The following is a 15,998-nucleotide window of genomic DNA, read 5'->3' as shown; positions in this document are numbered from 1 at the left end:
CAGCCTCTCCTGTTTAACAGTTTGGGTTGCCATTTTCTATGGCATGTTTTCTCAGCTTCTCTTAATTTTTTTTTAAATACTGTATAACCAAAAGCCAGCTTGTTTTCCTCGTTTGTTTCATTAAGCGGCTACTTTATGAAGTCCCCAAAAGTCACTATTATTGTTAAGGACATTTCAGTATTGCTTTCCTATTCTAGAACAACTATATCAAAGTGCTGAATACCTATAAACTCCAGAGAATGAGGCAGGAACATTGCTGCAAATTTGATGCCAACCTGGGCTAGATGCCTTCACCCCCGAGACACCCCTGACAGCAGACCACAGTCCGACTGGTACCAGCCTCCTGGCTTTCAGCATCCCTTACTTCCACTCCCACAGGCTTCATGGGTGCACAAGCTAATTTACTTGGACTTCTGCTTCATCTCTCTTCTCTTGCGCTTCAACCTGTGCCCTCACTTCCTTTGCCACTTGGCTCTCATGGCTCAGGAGTTTCGAGGAAGATGACGCTAAGGCCGAGAGAGCACTGCTATTTATAGGCCACCCGTGCCTGCATATAGAGTTCCAGGCCAGCCAGAGCTACATAGAGAGACTCTGAAACAGCAGCAACAAATGAATTGCATGTGAGTTAGCATGCACTTATCAACCACCATGTGAAGCCAAAATAAATAAGTAAATGTTTTATTAGAAGATTATTTTTTGCATTAGTAGGTTAGCTCGGTAGTAAATATAAGATTTTTCCTTTGGCAAAATAAACAACAACAACAAAAACTCAAAAAGAAAGGAACTTGTGTCTTGTTGTCCTGTCCTGGTGCACACTTGCAGGCTGTTCAAGTTTGACCTTCAGTCTGGAATGCTTTTTCTCCTTATCCTTTCAGCCAGCAGAGCCTCAGGGAGGCCAGCAGTTGCTACCCTCTGGGGCCCAGGCTTTCTCTCTGATTGTATGTATCTATCAATCACATACCCCGAATATTTCCTTTTCGGAATCCTAGAATTACTTATGCAACTACTTGATTGATTAATGATGATATCTCATTGTGGAATTTTTTTTTTTTTAAGTCGAAACGAGGACTTACTATCTAGCCCTGGGGATCCTGGAGCCCACTTCATCCAACTGCCTGACTTTAAGCTTTTTACAACAATCCTCCTGCTTCTATCTCCTGAGTGCTGACATTACTTGTGTGTAGCACTGCACCAGGTTGGAAACACTTTTATTTATGATTTATCTGTGGGTTTGGTTTGTGGGTCTGCTGTCTGTTCTGACACAAAGTCTTGCTATATAGCACTGGCTGCCCTGGCGTTCACTCTAGCCCACACTGACAGCAAACCCACCCATCTTCCCCATTCAGCCACTGAGTACTGGGATTACAGGTGTGAGGCACCACACCGGAATTGAGACACAGATTTTACTCTTTCTGATTCTGTCCTTTTGAGGGACTGTATGAGATTGTACCTCCACCTTCCAGCTTCCTTCCCTGCCCCCTCTGCTCCTAAACTGCCCCCGCCCCCGCCACCCGCCCCACCTCCCGCCCCACCCCCACCCCGCCCGCCCAGGCAGCTTTCAGTTCTTCATTGAAACTGGCTTGCTCTGGTCCTGGCTTCTGCTCATCCAACTCCCCACCAGCACCCCTTCCTCTCTCCCAGAATTCCTCACCTGGCAACTCTTCTCTGCGTTGGGGCCTCTCAGAGTCCTCCTCCCTTCCCCTTCCCAATCAAAGCACTCGACAGCATCCCCTTGGGCTAGAATGTAACACCATCCTTACTGGGGCTTTACTTTTGGCCACTTCTCTGGAGGGAGACTACTGGGACGCATTGGTCCATAAGAGAGCTAGCGTGAGAGTCTGGGGCGGACAGTGGTGACCGCGGCTAGCAGTGGGCATGCTTGGCTGCACAGAAGAAGCTGATCCGGTGGAAGAAACGGTTTTAATGCCTCTGCTGAAATAGTGTTTCTTCCGCAGGCATGCTGCAGCAGCTCTTTGGGGGTTTTCTTACCTTCCCCAAACCGGTGAGCCTGGGACTTGAAAGTCTCTCCCCGAGACAGTGCTGGGGGGCAGCTGGAGGGCCGGTGATCAAAGGCTGCAGGTGTTTGGTGGAGCATCTCTTCTCTGGGAGAAGGAAGGGGCAGCGGAGTGCTATGGAAGTGGGAGAGGAAAGGAGTGACTGAGGACCTGCAGGCCCATGGTCCACAATCCAGGCCAAGCAGCACAAGTTCCCCAAAGGCTGACCCTCAAAAACTCTTTGAGGACGGGTCCAGAGAGATGACTCAGCTGGTGAAGGCACTGGCTACAAAGCCTGTATCTGAGTTCAATCCCTGGTCTCCCAAGCTGGAGGAAAGAAGCAACTCCTAAAAGTTGTCGTTTGGCCTCGGCATGCTTGCTTCCTCCACTGACACACAAAATAAATAAAAAACATTGTGTGTGTGTGTGTGTGTGTGTGTGTGTGTGTGTGTGTGTGTGTGTGCGTGTTTACATTAAAGGATAGTTTGGCAATGAAACAAATTTTCACAAATAAGAAATGATAGGTTTTTTTCATAAGTAAGAATCATAGGTTCAAGTGCAAGGCCAGCCAAGGCTACACAGTGGGATCCTATCTCAAAAGACTAAAATTAAAAATATCAAGCAATCAGCTGGCCATGGTGGTACACACCTTTAGTCTCAGCTCTTGGGAGACAGAGGCAGTCGGATCTCTCTGAGTTCAAGGCCAGCCAGGTCTACAAAGAAAGTTCCTGGGCAGTAAGAGCTATACAGAGAAACAGTGTCTCAGAAAAAAGAAAAAAAAAATCATTCTACCAGTTATGGGAATGTGGATGTTTGTGCCTCATTTTTCCCAAACAGGGAAGAGGGATAAAACATTTTTCTGCTACAATGAATAAATAAATGACTTCACGTGACGTGAATACAGACTAAATTCTTTTCCTTTCCTTTTCTTTCTCTGAGACAGAATCTCTCCATGCATCCCTGGCTGTCCTGGACATCCCATGGAGTGCATGCTGGCCTAGAACTCCAGAAACCCTCTGGCTTTGCCTCCCAAGGGCTGGGATTGCAGGCCTGTCCAGGTTGCTGGTAGAGTGTATTCTTTTTGGTTTTCGTTTTGGTTTTCCGAGACAGGGTTTCTCTGTGTAGCCCTGGCTGTCCTGGAACTCACTCTGTAGACCAGGCTGGCCTCGAACTCAGAAATCNCCTGCCTCTGCCTCCCAAGTGCTGGGATTAATAGCGTGTGCCACCAAGCTCAGCTTAGAGTTTATTCTTAAAATAGTAAGAAGCAGACACAAATGTGGCCCTTGAGGGACACTTGTGGGACATTCAGAGTGTCCCCTCTGTTCCCGGATCCACTCCCTCCTCCACTCCAGAAAGTATCCTAGTAACACTTTTAATTTAATTTAGAGTCAGGGTCTTAAGTAGGCTGGTCTCCAACTCAGATCTGATTGCCTCTGTCTTCAGAGGACATTCCAGAGATAGAGACAGGAGAACCAAAAGTTCAAGGTCACCCTCAACTACACAGTGGATTTGAAGCCAGAAAAACTTCTGTAATTGATAGGTTTTGTAATTCGGCGGCATGATGCAGTGGGAGGGGGTGCCTTAGCGGGGCCCATGCTGAGGCACTGCCCCCTTCCCCCTTCCCTCCGCTGCCGCCTCAGGTATCAGCCATACAATGGATCAAGTATAAAATGAAGAAATGAAGTTTATTTGTGACGTGGGAAGGGAGTAGAGGCAAAGAAAAAGAAAGAAAAGGGCATAGAAAGACAGAGAGAAAAGAAACAAGAGAAGAGGCCGGCCGGGAGCACGTGGAAAGGAATGAGAAGGGTGGGGGGAGGGAGGGACAGAGACAGAGATGATGGGTGAGGCAGAGACAGAGACCGAAAGCTGGAATAGTCTTTTTATTCATGAGCCAGGCACCTACCTGGCTGTTGCTAGGTAACTGTTGGATGGAGCCTAGAAGAAATGCTAACAGCAATACTTGCTAAAAATCAGTAAAAGCACTTCTGGAAAACGTTAGAGCCGAGCTTTGTTCTCTGTCCTATCCCAGACCTTTCAGAAAGAGCTATTCTTGTTTCAGTAGGTTTCTATATGGCCCGGGATATGTTGGCTGGCCCACTCTTGTAGATCCCATCCACTGAGGATTGCCAGAAGTTTGAGATTGAGCTGGGCAGTGTTGGTGCACGCTTTTAATCCCAGCACTTGGGAGGCAGAAGCAGGTGGATTTCTGAGTTCAAGGTCAAGCCTGGTCTACAGAGTGAGTTCCAGGACAGCCAGGGCTACACAGAGAAATCCTGTCTCGGGGGGGGGGGGGGAGTTTGAGGTCAGTTTGGGTTATACAATGAGACCTGCTTTCTAAACTAAGTTTAAATAAATAAGTGGCACGTTGGTTTTCAAGCAGTAAGAATGGCCTTGGCACAACAGGAATAAACAGAAGGTGGGTGGTGAGGGGTTAGGAAGAGGATGGAAGCCCAGTGAGGAGTGAACCTCAGGGCTAAGAGCTGCAGAAAGACCAAGCGAACCAGGGAAGATGGACCAGACCACCCCTCTCCTTCCCTTTCTTCTCTTTGTAAACCTTTACTATTTTTTATGTATGAACGTTTGCTTTCCTTGTATGTGTTTGTACCACAGGCGTGCCTGGTGCTCTCGGAGGTGGGAAAAGTGCATCAAATCTCCTAGAACTGGTGTTACAGATAGTTGTGTGCTCGGAACCCAACCCAGTTCTCCCTGAGAGCAGTATACATTCTTAAACACTAAGCCATCTCTCCAACCCTATATCCTCATTTTGGATCCTAATTTGAGCACTTGCCTGAAGCACTTAGATCATTGATCAGGCCCAGTTATAGAAACTCCCAGGCTGGGCAATAACTCCCTAATTCATTGTTAGGAGGCTGAAAGAGTGGCAAGTCAGTCATACAGGTGTTTTGGACAATGCCTGGCACCTTACCTGAGGGTTAATAGTGACACCTTTTCCCCCCTTAATTTATTTACTCACTTTACATCCCAATCGCAGAGCACCCTTCCCCCTCTCCTCCTAGACCCATCCTCCCACCCCGTCCTCCCTCCCCTTCTCTTCTGAGAAGGGAAGCACCACCACCACCCCGCCCTCATGGGTTCCAATTTGTCCTAGAACACCAAGTCACAGCAGCAGGACTAGATGTACCCTTTTCCAATGAGGCCAGACAAGACAGCCGGGCTAGGGGAAAGGGAGGCAACAGAGTTAGAGACAGCCCCTGCTCTACTTGTTAGGGGACCCACATGAAGGTCACGATGCACATCTGCCACATATGTGTAGGGGCCCTGGGTGCTCTTTGGTTGAAGGCTCAGTCTCTGTGCACACTTACCTTTTTAACATGATAAAAGACGGTTCTTTAGGTGTCCCGGAGAGGAATTCAGTAGGGAACTAGCGTGTTCAGCCTTTTTGGGTTTTGTTCCCAAATCTGTTGGGAAATTCCTTCTCTCTGGGTGCCAGTCACCTAACCCCACCTAACCCCAAGCCCCAGCTGACAGCTTTCCATGACAAAGGCAAAGGCAGGACTCTAACCTCGAGGCCAGTCACCCTCCAGCCCCGGGAGAGCATCTGGGGTTTCTTTCTCATTAATGACCTCAAGGTTTTAGCCCTGAAAACAGTAGGGAAAAGACAAAAGCCACCCAGCCCCTAAAGACAGGTGCTTTCAAACCCTCATAAGGCCCAGAGGGCCCTGGGAGTCTCCTCTGAAGTTCAGGCAGCCTTTTGTGTTCTCAGCCTGCCTGGGTTTGCCTTGGGAGGGATTTGGGAGCTCAGTTGGCCACCGAGGGGGGTTGGGCCGCATAGCTGCTCTCAAAACCTCCTAGGCTGCCTTTCTCAGGAAGTTCAAGATCTGTAGGAGATTTTAAAATGTCAAGACAGACGAGCATGGCGGGACAGCACTCAGGAAATGGAAGAACAAAAGTCAGCGTCAGCCACGGCGACAAAGTGAGTCTGAAGGCCAGCCTGGGCTTCAGAATCCACGCATATGCAGAGGTGGAAATGTAAAAACCTGCCCATTAGGTCCTCAAATTCTCCTGCCTTGCTGTATTTCAAAGGGCACACAAGGCCTTGGAAAGCTGACACATATTAATCCAGCCTGGTATGCAGCCCCTACTTCCCAGGAACCCCAGCTCTGTATGATTCGTGGCGCTGTCATAAGCAACCCTAAGTATGGTCTAGTCCAACTCCAAATTTCCTGACATGGTTCCCAAGGCAGAAGACATTACAGGTGCTAAGTCTGCAGCAACTGTGTGTTGGTGGACTTTGACCTGGAATCATCCAGGTCCAGGTAGCTTTGCCCTGTGTATTTCTTTTTTTCTTTTTTTTTTTTTTTTTTGGTTTTTTGAGACAGGGTTTCTCTGTATAGCCCTGGCTGTCCTGGAACTCACTCTGTAGACCAGGCTGGCCTCGAACTCAGAAATCCACCTGCCTCTGCCTCCCGAGTGCTGGGACTAAAGGCGTGCGCCACCACGCCCGGCTTGCCCTGTGTATTTCATGCTGAGTCTCAGCCACTTTACTGACCCCTCAACAGTTCGTCACAATGCCACCATCCTTGTGTCTAATATCAATCAGACACCCAGATCTAGTATTTTCTAATACATTTTGATCCAGTTTTTGTTTCTTCTCAACTAATCCTCACACTTGATTCCCTTAAGGAAGTTTAAGGTAAAATGTTCTTACCTGAGTTAACATGACCCCATGCGACCATCTTCCCTAGGGTATTTCACCTGTGTGGGTGTGCTTCTGGCATTTAACAGGCATTCTATGATGCACGGGACAGTCTATGTAACTTTTCTGATGGGGCTATGCTCAAACTTACAGCTCTAGCCTTGGAATGGGTTGCCTGAGGCTCCTTCCTCCCACCTCCAATATTCACCCTGCAGAACTCCACATGAGGGCAACCTCAGAGTGCCGCTTTCTTCAGACTATTGTGCACCGAAACTCACTGTAAATTATCCTCTATCCCCAGTTAGAACTTTATCTTAGGAAGGCTAGGCAGGCACTCTACTACGGAGGCCCATCTCAGCTAGAATGTAGCTTCTAACAGAACTGTTAAAGAATTAGAAATCAACCCAACACTCACGCCCAAAACACTAGGTGAAGAGGAGCTTTTATTCTAGCTACTCTTTTATTTTTTTCTATCCACCTGGGGTTGGTGGAGCAAATCCAACGTGCACAGTCACTGACTCTCATCACAGTCCTTCTGGTGGCCTGGATGCCATGCCATCCATTTCTGCTCCTTCAAAGACACTGAGGTCCAAAAAGCACTGATGCAAAGCCAGGAGTCATTCCATGAAGAGTTTATTCTTAGCACATAGAATACACTCTTAGGGAAAAAAAAATCCTTTAAAGCTCCAGCAGACATTATAAATTAATTTACAAATATAGAATTGTGTTAGAAATATCCATAAAAGTCCTTGATTCTTCACATACAAAAATATTCAGAAAACATTTTATTCACAAAATATAAGGCTAGGTAGTTTCTTTGGTTATCTTCTTGCATAATAGTTAATAAGCAATGGCGATTGCAATTTGTACATCAAGAAGGCATTAAAATTTTTCATACGTTTCTAAAAAAATTATTAAACTAATGCTAAGGGTTCTAATATACAGGGAACTTGAAACCCTGTCTAAAAAAAACAAAACCAAACCACAAGGATTCTCCCCACCCCACCCCCACCCCAATGTAGTTCTTGTCTCATGGCGATATCTCAAGCATAAGGTAGCATGGGAGCTTATAGGACACCTTCATTTTAGTGGAGCAAAACATTTGAATGAGTTCAATGGATGCTGATAAAATGTTTCCTGTATGAGGAGGATATGCTAGACTCCCCCCACTACAAAATGGTTCAAATGAAGTTAGAAGGCGGTGTGTGTGTGTGTGTGTGTGCTGAAACAAAGTTATATACATATGACTTTTTATATACATATGAATTTGACCATATGTATATAATTTCTCATTAAAAATTGAAAGATTGGTTGGTCCAGGTGTGATAGTCAATCAGGAGACATAACTGTGTTTCAAGGCCAGCGTCATCTACATAGTCAGTTCCAAGACAGCCAGGGCTATGTAGAGACCTTGTCTCAAAAATGAAAAAACAAGAAACCTGTAAGATTTCACTTTGAGTCAAACACCTAGGACATAAGGCAAATCAGGTAGGAAACAAGGTTCATCACTAGAACTATGGCTTCCAGGCCTCATCCCATGTTTACTTTGTCTATCATGAAGCTGGCATGTTTAAGAACCCATTATTTCCCATGTGTGACCTTGTATGTTACCTACCATTCCAGGAGGATAGTCATTCCTGTCTTTCACAGGGTTTGGTACTATCAACAGCTTCAGAAACCCACTAGTATCCTGGAAAGGGGACTTACTGTGCAGAATTAAATGGGTTGAGGCAATCCACTTTGAATGGATTCAGATCTGATAGGCTCAGTAAGCTTCTGCATTGATTTGTGAACTCCTGAATAATCCTACAGTCCACTGACTTTGCTCACAGTAACCAAGCAGCTCTTACATTCCCGCAAGCTTTCTCAAGTTTCTCTGGTTTGTGTGCCTCCAGTCCTGGGCTGGTAGGTAGAACTCTGTGAGGCCTGGCTTTGTAGTCCAGCTCACAGTCTTCCCACCCTTAACTCCAATGACATTCTTTCCCATCAACCTCTATATAGACAAAGTCAACAGACTGCAGAATCTTTCAGGAGTTGTTGCTTTATGCCAAAAGTTGTGTGTGTGTGTGTGTGTGCACACACACACACACACACATATATGGAAATGTCTCAACCCATTTAATTCTCTACACAGTAAGTCCCCTTTCCAAGACACTAAGCTGGTTTCTGAAACTGTTGACCTCTGTGTCGGAGATAGGTACATCTCTAGTGTACATTCCATCAAGTCTGAGGAGCAATGTCTATGCAATGTCTATATATCAGAGCCATCCCGGGGGTAGATGAGGCTATTGACCATGCTGAAGTTGTAGAAAGGGCTGCTGAAGGGGCTGCTCTGGTCCCCACTGCTGCTACCAGAGAAAGGGTTGTAGTAGGAAGACAGCTGGTTGCTTCCACCCACAGTGTTCAGCTGCATGGAGTCTGGAGAACTGTCTGGAATGGAGGTGTTGGGGAACGTGCTGGAGGGCAGCTGGGCCCCTCCTAGGTGGCGACGGCTGCCTGGGAGGGTTCGCTGGTTGCCCATGCTGCTGCTGGAGTTGACGTTTAAGGTGTTGAAGGTGCTGAGGAAAGTGTTGAGACATGGAGTGGAGGTGAGGGTGGATGCTCCAGGAGAGGAGGCAGTACTCTTGGTGCCCTCTGGAGGCTCTGGTGACTGAGATGGCCTCAGCATAGAAGAGGGGCTGTCTCCTTCCAGCTTCCCACTCACTCTTAGTCTTGAGGACTGCCCTTCTGATTTTGATGTCCCTGAAGGCACAGTAAGGTTACTGCTGGCCTCCGCGCGGCGCCTTCGCTTCCGACGGAAGTTTCCATTGTCGAACATTTTCTCGCAGTTTGGATCCAGAGTCCAGTAATTACCCTTCCCTGAGGGGAATGAAAATTAGTGGGGGTTGGTCATTTCTTTCATTTGTCTGTCTGTTCGTTATATTCATTCATTCATTCATTCATTCATTCACTCGAGGCAGGGTTTCTCTGTGTGGCCTTGGTTGTCCCAGAACTTGCTCTGCAGATCAGGTTAGCCTTGAACTCAGAGATCAATCTGCCCTTCTCACATGCTAGGATTAAAGGCATGTGCTACCAATAACAGTTATTGTAAACCGAGTGAATGAGATCTATTTCTGGGATTTAAAGATGGTTTCCTGTATCCCTGGCTGGCCTTAGATTTCCTCAAGTTCTGCTGCCTCTCCCTGAGATTACACCTCCTTCCCTGAGATAGATACACTGAGATAGATACACTGCCATCCATGCCCATCCTGCAGTGCTGACGATCACGGCAGGCAAGCGATCCCACTGAACTATGCCCCAGTCCTGTTCTCTTCTTTCTGTTTCCTTTCTGTTGGTTGAGACAAGGCCTTCAAGAATAGCCTAGGCAAAGCCACAACCTGCTATGCTGATGAAGCTGGGGTCCCAAACTGATCCATCCTCTTGTCTCTACTTCCTAAGTTCTAGAAATACAGGTTCTGTGCCTCAATGCCTGGTTTGTAAGTTGCTGCTTAATTATTTGGGGCAGCAAATGACCCAGCTTTAGTAAAACCGAGGGTTTGGGAAGCTCACTACAGCCCACATTGAACCACCAGGAAATCAGATGAACTGTTGACCAAGGTGCTCCCTGGGCCATCCTCACTACAAGGAGAAAGGGTAAGTTCTTCCAGCTAGTTCTATGTATTAGTAGCATCCACTACTTAACATCCTGAGACCTAATTTTATTTCTGAGACACCTGCCACCTTCCCTAACTCCTGATCCAAGCCATGTAAACTTGCAAAATTACAAAATTCTGACGCTACTTAAACCATGATCTTCCATTTGTTTGCTAAAACAGTAAGTTAACATACAGTAAATTAATTTGGGCTTAACTGATGATGTAGCTGGCACAACAGCTAACAGATTTACTGCAACTTTTTTCTGAAAATATATGCAAGTCCTACAACTGAAAAGAATCATACCGTTTTAAAAAGACAGTGTCAAAATGGTAGTTAAAAAAAAAAATTACTACCAAGCAATCAACTAAGTCTTAACAATTCCACTGATGTGTGTCTGCAGAACAAGAAAACTGGGAATCAACCTCCCATGTTCATCACTGAATAGAATACATCCCTGTAAGATCAAGATGTCCACTGTGAAAATTCTGCACTCATTTAAAATACACACAAGACTTGCCTTCTGTAGGAAAGAAATGCCCTCCTATAACTGAAGTGGGACATATCTCTATCACCACAGAAGGATTTCACCCAAACAGCTTTTCCTAACTTGGCCTTTGCTGTTTCAAGGTCTTAACCTACTGCTTTGCAGTGACTGCTTCTCATAGATAAGCTCAGATGTCTCTGAGCTCTGTGGAGACAGGCAACAGGACCTCAGCCCTCATTTTCAGATGAGAGATGAGGTGCAGACTGGATACCTGCTGTATATGCCCAGTTACACACAACTGTCATCATGGAGAGGCAGCGTTAAAGTAGACTGTCTCTTAACCTTCTCTCTCTCTCTCTCTCTCTCTCTCTCTCTCTCTCTCACTCTCTCAACTATGTAGCTCTGCCTATCCCAGAACTCACTATGTAGATCAGGCTGGCCTCAAACTCAAGAGATATGCCTGTTTTTGCCTCTGTAAAGAGTGTACACACACACACACACACACACACACACACACAGAGAGAGAGAGAGAGACACACACAGAGAGAGAGAGAGAGAGAGAGAGAGAGAGAGAGAGAGAGAGAGAGAGAGAGAGAGAGAAAGAGAGAGAATATCTGTAACTATCTGGATAGGTCTATTGAGCCATCTTGGTATCACTATCTTTTCTTCATCCTCTCCCAGTGCAAGAGGGTAAACCCAAGATCTCAATATACCAGGCAAGTGCTGTATTTTTTGAGCTCCACCCCCAACCTCCAAATACTTGGTTCAAGCCATCACTGCCCACTGAGTCCTACTGACATATCCCGAAATGTCCACTTCATTTGGTAGTTTTAAAAAAAGCTTTCCCAGATACAATATTTTTTGAACTTTTTAAAGTTCAAAGGAATACATGTGACAACTGATATAATAATCTTGGGTGGTTTAGAGGCTAAGTCAGGAAGTTGCATTGTCAAAAACGGCACGTCCTGTACAAGTGTCACCACCGGGCACTAATGGCTATCATCAAGATACCTGATGTGTCCAAATGAAAACGTGTTGTAAAACATACACAGAATGTGAGATTTAAGAGAAAGTCTATGAAGCTGACCTTGAACTCTCTGATCCTCCAGTCTCTACCTCCTAAATGATAAGGTATGCCTAATCACATTAACTTTTTAAATGTAGTTTGCACTATACAGCATCAGCACTAGAAAACTGCTCCAGAGTGAATTCTACAAAGACAGTAATGGTAGAGCTCTTCAATGGTAGAGCTAATCCTTTGCATATCTGAGCCCCTGAGTTCCATCCCCCAATACAACCGCTCTGGCTTCACCCAAGAAGCCTCAAGCAAGAATCTGGTTTTTTGTAAGCTTCACTCCTCTTCCACTTCCCTCTGCCAGGTAAGGGAACACTCAGAACCCAGACCTATGCCGTCTTCTTCACTCAAGGTACAGGATTGAGACTAGGGGGAAGCCAATTCGGGGTGCTCGTATCTTAACTTACCCAAACCTCAGTTAGCCCACAAAGTGAGAGCGATCCTTAGGAATTCAAAGGAGGAAATGAGGCCCAATGTCCTCTTTCATCATCTGTAACACCCTGCTTCTGAGAGTCCCTGTCCCTGTCCGATCTATCTTCCAGTGACTTATGCTGTTCCTTGAATCGGCCTCCTGTTTGAGAGTATGAACTTTTTGGTTTAGCTCTCTAGCTTCTGCTCTGAGTGTGAGGGACCATGTCTTCTGTGGAGATCTGATGTTTCCTGCATCCCTACCAGACCAGGTTTGGGTGACTCTAACCCCTCATGTTCTCCGCTCTAATAATGAGAAGGCCCCCACGGTCGCGCACAGACCGGATCTTGGGCTCCGGCTCTCAGGACCTATATAGGTGCTCGGCTTCGCGGCCGGAAAGCACCTGCCCGACCATCCTCACCTGGGTCGTCCTCGTCGCGGGGCACCTTCTTAAAGCAGTCGTTGAGTGATAGGTTGTGGCGGATGGAGTTCTGCCAGCCGGCCTTGCTGCGCTGGTAGAAGGGGAAGTTATCGGCGACGAACTGGTAAATGTGGCTGAGGGTGAGTTTGCGCTCAGGCGCGCTCTGGATGGCCATAGCGATGAGCGCCGAGTACGAGTAGGGTGGTCGCACCATCTTCATCAGGTCCTCGCGGCTGGCCATCGACAGCCAGCCCAGCTCACCAGGGGCTGCCGAGCCGGCGGGCGAGGCGGGTGCGGACGCCGAGGGCTGCGCGAAGCCCCGCTGGGCGCCCGCGAAGGTGCCCGGAGCGGCTGGAGGCTGCAGAAAGGGTCCCGGCGCAGCTCCGGGAGGCGGCGGCGGGGCCCCTAGGTAGCTGGCAGCGGAGGCTGGGCCGCCCACGCCGGGCCCATTGAGCCACAGGTAGGGGTTGGCGGCTGCAGCGGGCGGTGCGGCGTAGTCGGACAGCCCATAGGGTGCCCTAGAGGTCGGGGGCGCACCGGGCGCGGCGGCGGGCTGCGAGTATACGAAGTTGTCGCCGCAATACAGGGCCATGTCGGCGACCGAGGGCTGGTGCAGAGCGGCAGCGGCTTTGGGAGAGCGGGGCTGGCCACGGCACTTCGGAGAGAGCATCCCTTGGCGGACCAACCCTACGGCCCGCCCTGGCCTCCGATGCGACTACAGACTTGGAGCGCTGAGGAGCTCGCTGAGGGCGGGGTGCCGTGTCTCTTATACCTGGGAGGCTGGGCGACCAAGGCTCCACAGTCCACGCCCTCGCCACGCCCCATGTGCCCGGGAGCAGAATGCAGCCTCCTTTGCCCCGCCTGCCTGGTCCCTGCTGCTTTCTGCTAGCTCCGGAGTCAAGGTGAAAAGCGTCCATCGGTCCTTCCTTTATCCGGCCCTCCTGTCCTACGATCTGGTCATCCATCCTTCCCACCTCCCCTCCATCCTCCCATCTTAGCCCGCGTACGATCAACCCACTCTAAAAAGCAGAGTACTGAAACAAGAGACAGACCTCACCAACTGGACCGGCTGGTCCCTAAAAAAGCTGGTGAATCCGTTTGAGTGGCTTGACTACTTACTTGCCCTAGCCTCCACTTCCCTTTCTAACAAGTCCCAAAGTTTTAAAACTTTTTTTACATTCGAAGTATTCATATTCAGCACAGCACTCACGTTCGGTCTCCACCGATCATCTCCATGCCATCAAAAATAATAGATGTAAATGCATGAATGACAACCCGACAGGCACCCTTTCTTCCGGACTCTGGGCCAAGTGTGAAATGGTTCTCACGTTTTTTTTGTTTTTGTTTTTGTTTTTTTCTGTTTCTTTTTGTGGTGATTCATCTTTCTAGTTAAACCGTATGCTTGTTCACAATCAGGAAGCACTGTTCATTTCATTTCACCCGGTTTGTTCCGACTTTTGGTGTGCAGTTATTTTTCAAAAGGTAAATTTGCAAAGACGGCTAGGTAAGTGGCTTTGGAATTAACATTTAAAAGCAGAAAGATTAAAGTAGTTCAAGACGCACTTATAGCCTGGGTCTGTTTATTCTCAGCTTCTCCGAGTTTTGAAGGGGTTCTCTGAGAATCAGAAGAGCAACTAGCTAAATACTACGTCGACCCAAGGAGCCAAAACGACAGCGAGAAAATTTTACCATCCAAAATAATTTCTAAAGGTGTTCTTGTCAAAAACAGATCTGAAAGTTCTCCTTTAAGCGGAGAAGTTATTGGTGGCTTTTTTTCTATTTTCGGATTACAGTCTGACTGCTTAGAATATTACTAAAGAATCCCCGCACCCACATTTAGTTATTATGTACATGATAGAGTTAGCTTTGTACTTTAAACTTTTTACCTCTTAAAAAAAAAATAGAAAACAAACAAAACCAACCCAGACCGGGTCTGTCGACAAGGTGACTGAACAGGTAAGGGCACTTACCGCCTAAAGCCTGGAGTTTGATCCCTGGGGTTGAAGGAGAAAACCCGACGCGGGAAAGTTATATGATTTGGCTCACTGTGACACCCGCACCACATAAGTGAGTAAATAAAGTAATTTTAAAAATTAAAATCAGAATTATGTACTTAGCAAACTTGAAAGCCTAAAATGTGTATCTCATTTGAAAGTAAGTGATCCTCTTTTCTGGAAGCAGAGAGATATTACTGCAGCTGTAAAACACCTGCTTCTTTGAAGACTTTTGGAAGAGTCTGAAAAGAGAAATTATGACTCCTTAACGATATTTTAGTTTAAAACACATTTTTCTTTATTTAGATAAAAAAGCAAAGCAGGCTTCCCATCCCTCCAAATGGCTTTGGTTTTAGGCGAGGCTTTTCCTGAGATGTGAACAAGGTTGAAAACTATGACCCAGCTTGGTAAGCACTTATAATTTTATAACTCCCTACTGGGTATTCTTTTTCTTAAGTAGAAAGGTGTGAGCTAAAGCTAAGATGACAGGGTCTAGGTAAAAGTTGGGGACCTAGAGGACAATCACACACACACACACACACTTTAAATACCTAAGGTTTCTGTAGAGTGACCTGTAGTATAAAGCATGGGAAGTGAGTGTTCAGAAGGCTTCAATACTCAGTTTGCTTTCATTCTAAATGGAAGTAAAGAATGAAGCGACAGACTCCATGTTCCTTTTTGTAACTGTTCTTCACAATATAATTCTTTCCCTGGTCTCCTAACAAATTGCTTAACCATACACAGTTTGCGATTGTTTTCCTGGGTCTAATTTTAAAGCCGCCCATCTATTCTAAAGGAGAGGAGGGGGCCACAGTTTTCAGGATGTGGTCTATTGTTTTGATTAAAAGTCCTGCTTAGCAGATCATGTTCTGAGTCTTTTATAAATTTATTTAAAAGGAGCAGAGCCACCTACCGACCTTTTGCAGCTGTTACAGCGTTTCCCGGAGTAGTTGGAAATCACGTTCTTCTATTGATTTCCTTTCATTTATTTTTGAGAGTTACATTTCATGTAATCTAGTCTGGCTTTGAACTCCTTGTACATGAACACTCTTAGCAATAGTTTACATTTTTTAGTAATGAAAAATTGTAATGGCTTCTTGATGTACAAATTGTGATCACCATTGCTTATTAACTGTTATGCGAAAAGATAACCAAAGAGACTACCTGGCTTCATACTGATGGTTGCCTAAATATAAGCTGATAAATTTTGGAAAACCATTCTCGGGGAAGACAGATCTCATACTTCTGCCATTTACTAACGTGGTAGAGCAACAGTGGATTCTGACTAAATGTTGTTATTTTGAGCAAACATTCTTAAGGAATGTTTT

The 15,998-nt window shown here is 46.5% G+C and overlaps 1 protein-coding gene across 1 annotated transcript; it reads right to left on the bottom strand.

The window, feature by feature from the left end:
- Window positions 1-8,899: 8,899 nt before the first annotated feature.
- On the bottom strand, window positions 8,900-13,271 carry Foxi3 (forkhead box I3). Its single transcript, XM_021165876.1, has 2 exons — window positions 12,677-13,271; window positions 8,900-9,510 (listed from the first exon to the last, which is right to left on the bottom strand). Exons 1-2 carry the CDS (start codon window positions 13,266-13,268, stop codon window positions 8,903-8,905), a joined length of 1,200 nt encoding a protein of 399 aa, XP_021021535.1. The 5' UTR covers window positions 13,269-13,271; the 3' UTR covers window positions 8,900-8,902.
- Window positions 13,272-15,998: the final 2,727 nt, after the last annotated feature.

Source organism: Mus caroli, chromosome 6 (genome assembly GCF_900094665.2).
Source record: "Mus caroli chromosome 6, CAROLI_EIJ_v1.1, whole genome shotgun sequence".
Lineage (NCBI taxonomy): Eukaryota > Metazoa > Chordata > Mammalia > Rodentia > Muridae > Mus > Mus caroli.
This window is presented reverse-complemented; position numbering and strand designations above follow the sequence as displayed.

Coding starts and splice junctions, on each gene's coding strand:
- Foxi3 (XM_021165876.1), bottom strand. CDS start 13,268: ATGGCCCTGTATTGCGGCGACAACTTCGTATACTCGCAGCCCGCCGCC. Junction 9,511..12,676: donor CCGCGACGAGGACGACCCAG/GTGAGGATGGTC, acceptor CATTCCCCTCAG/GGAAGGGTAATTACTGGACT.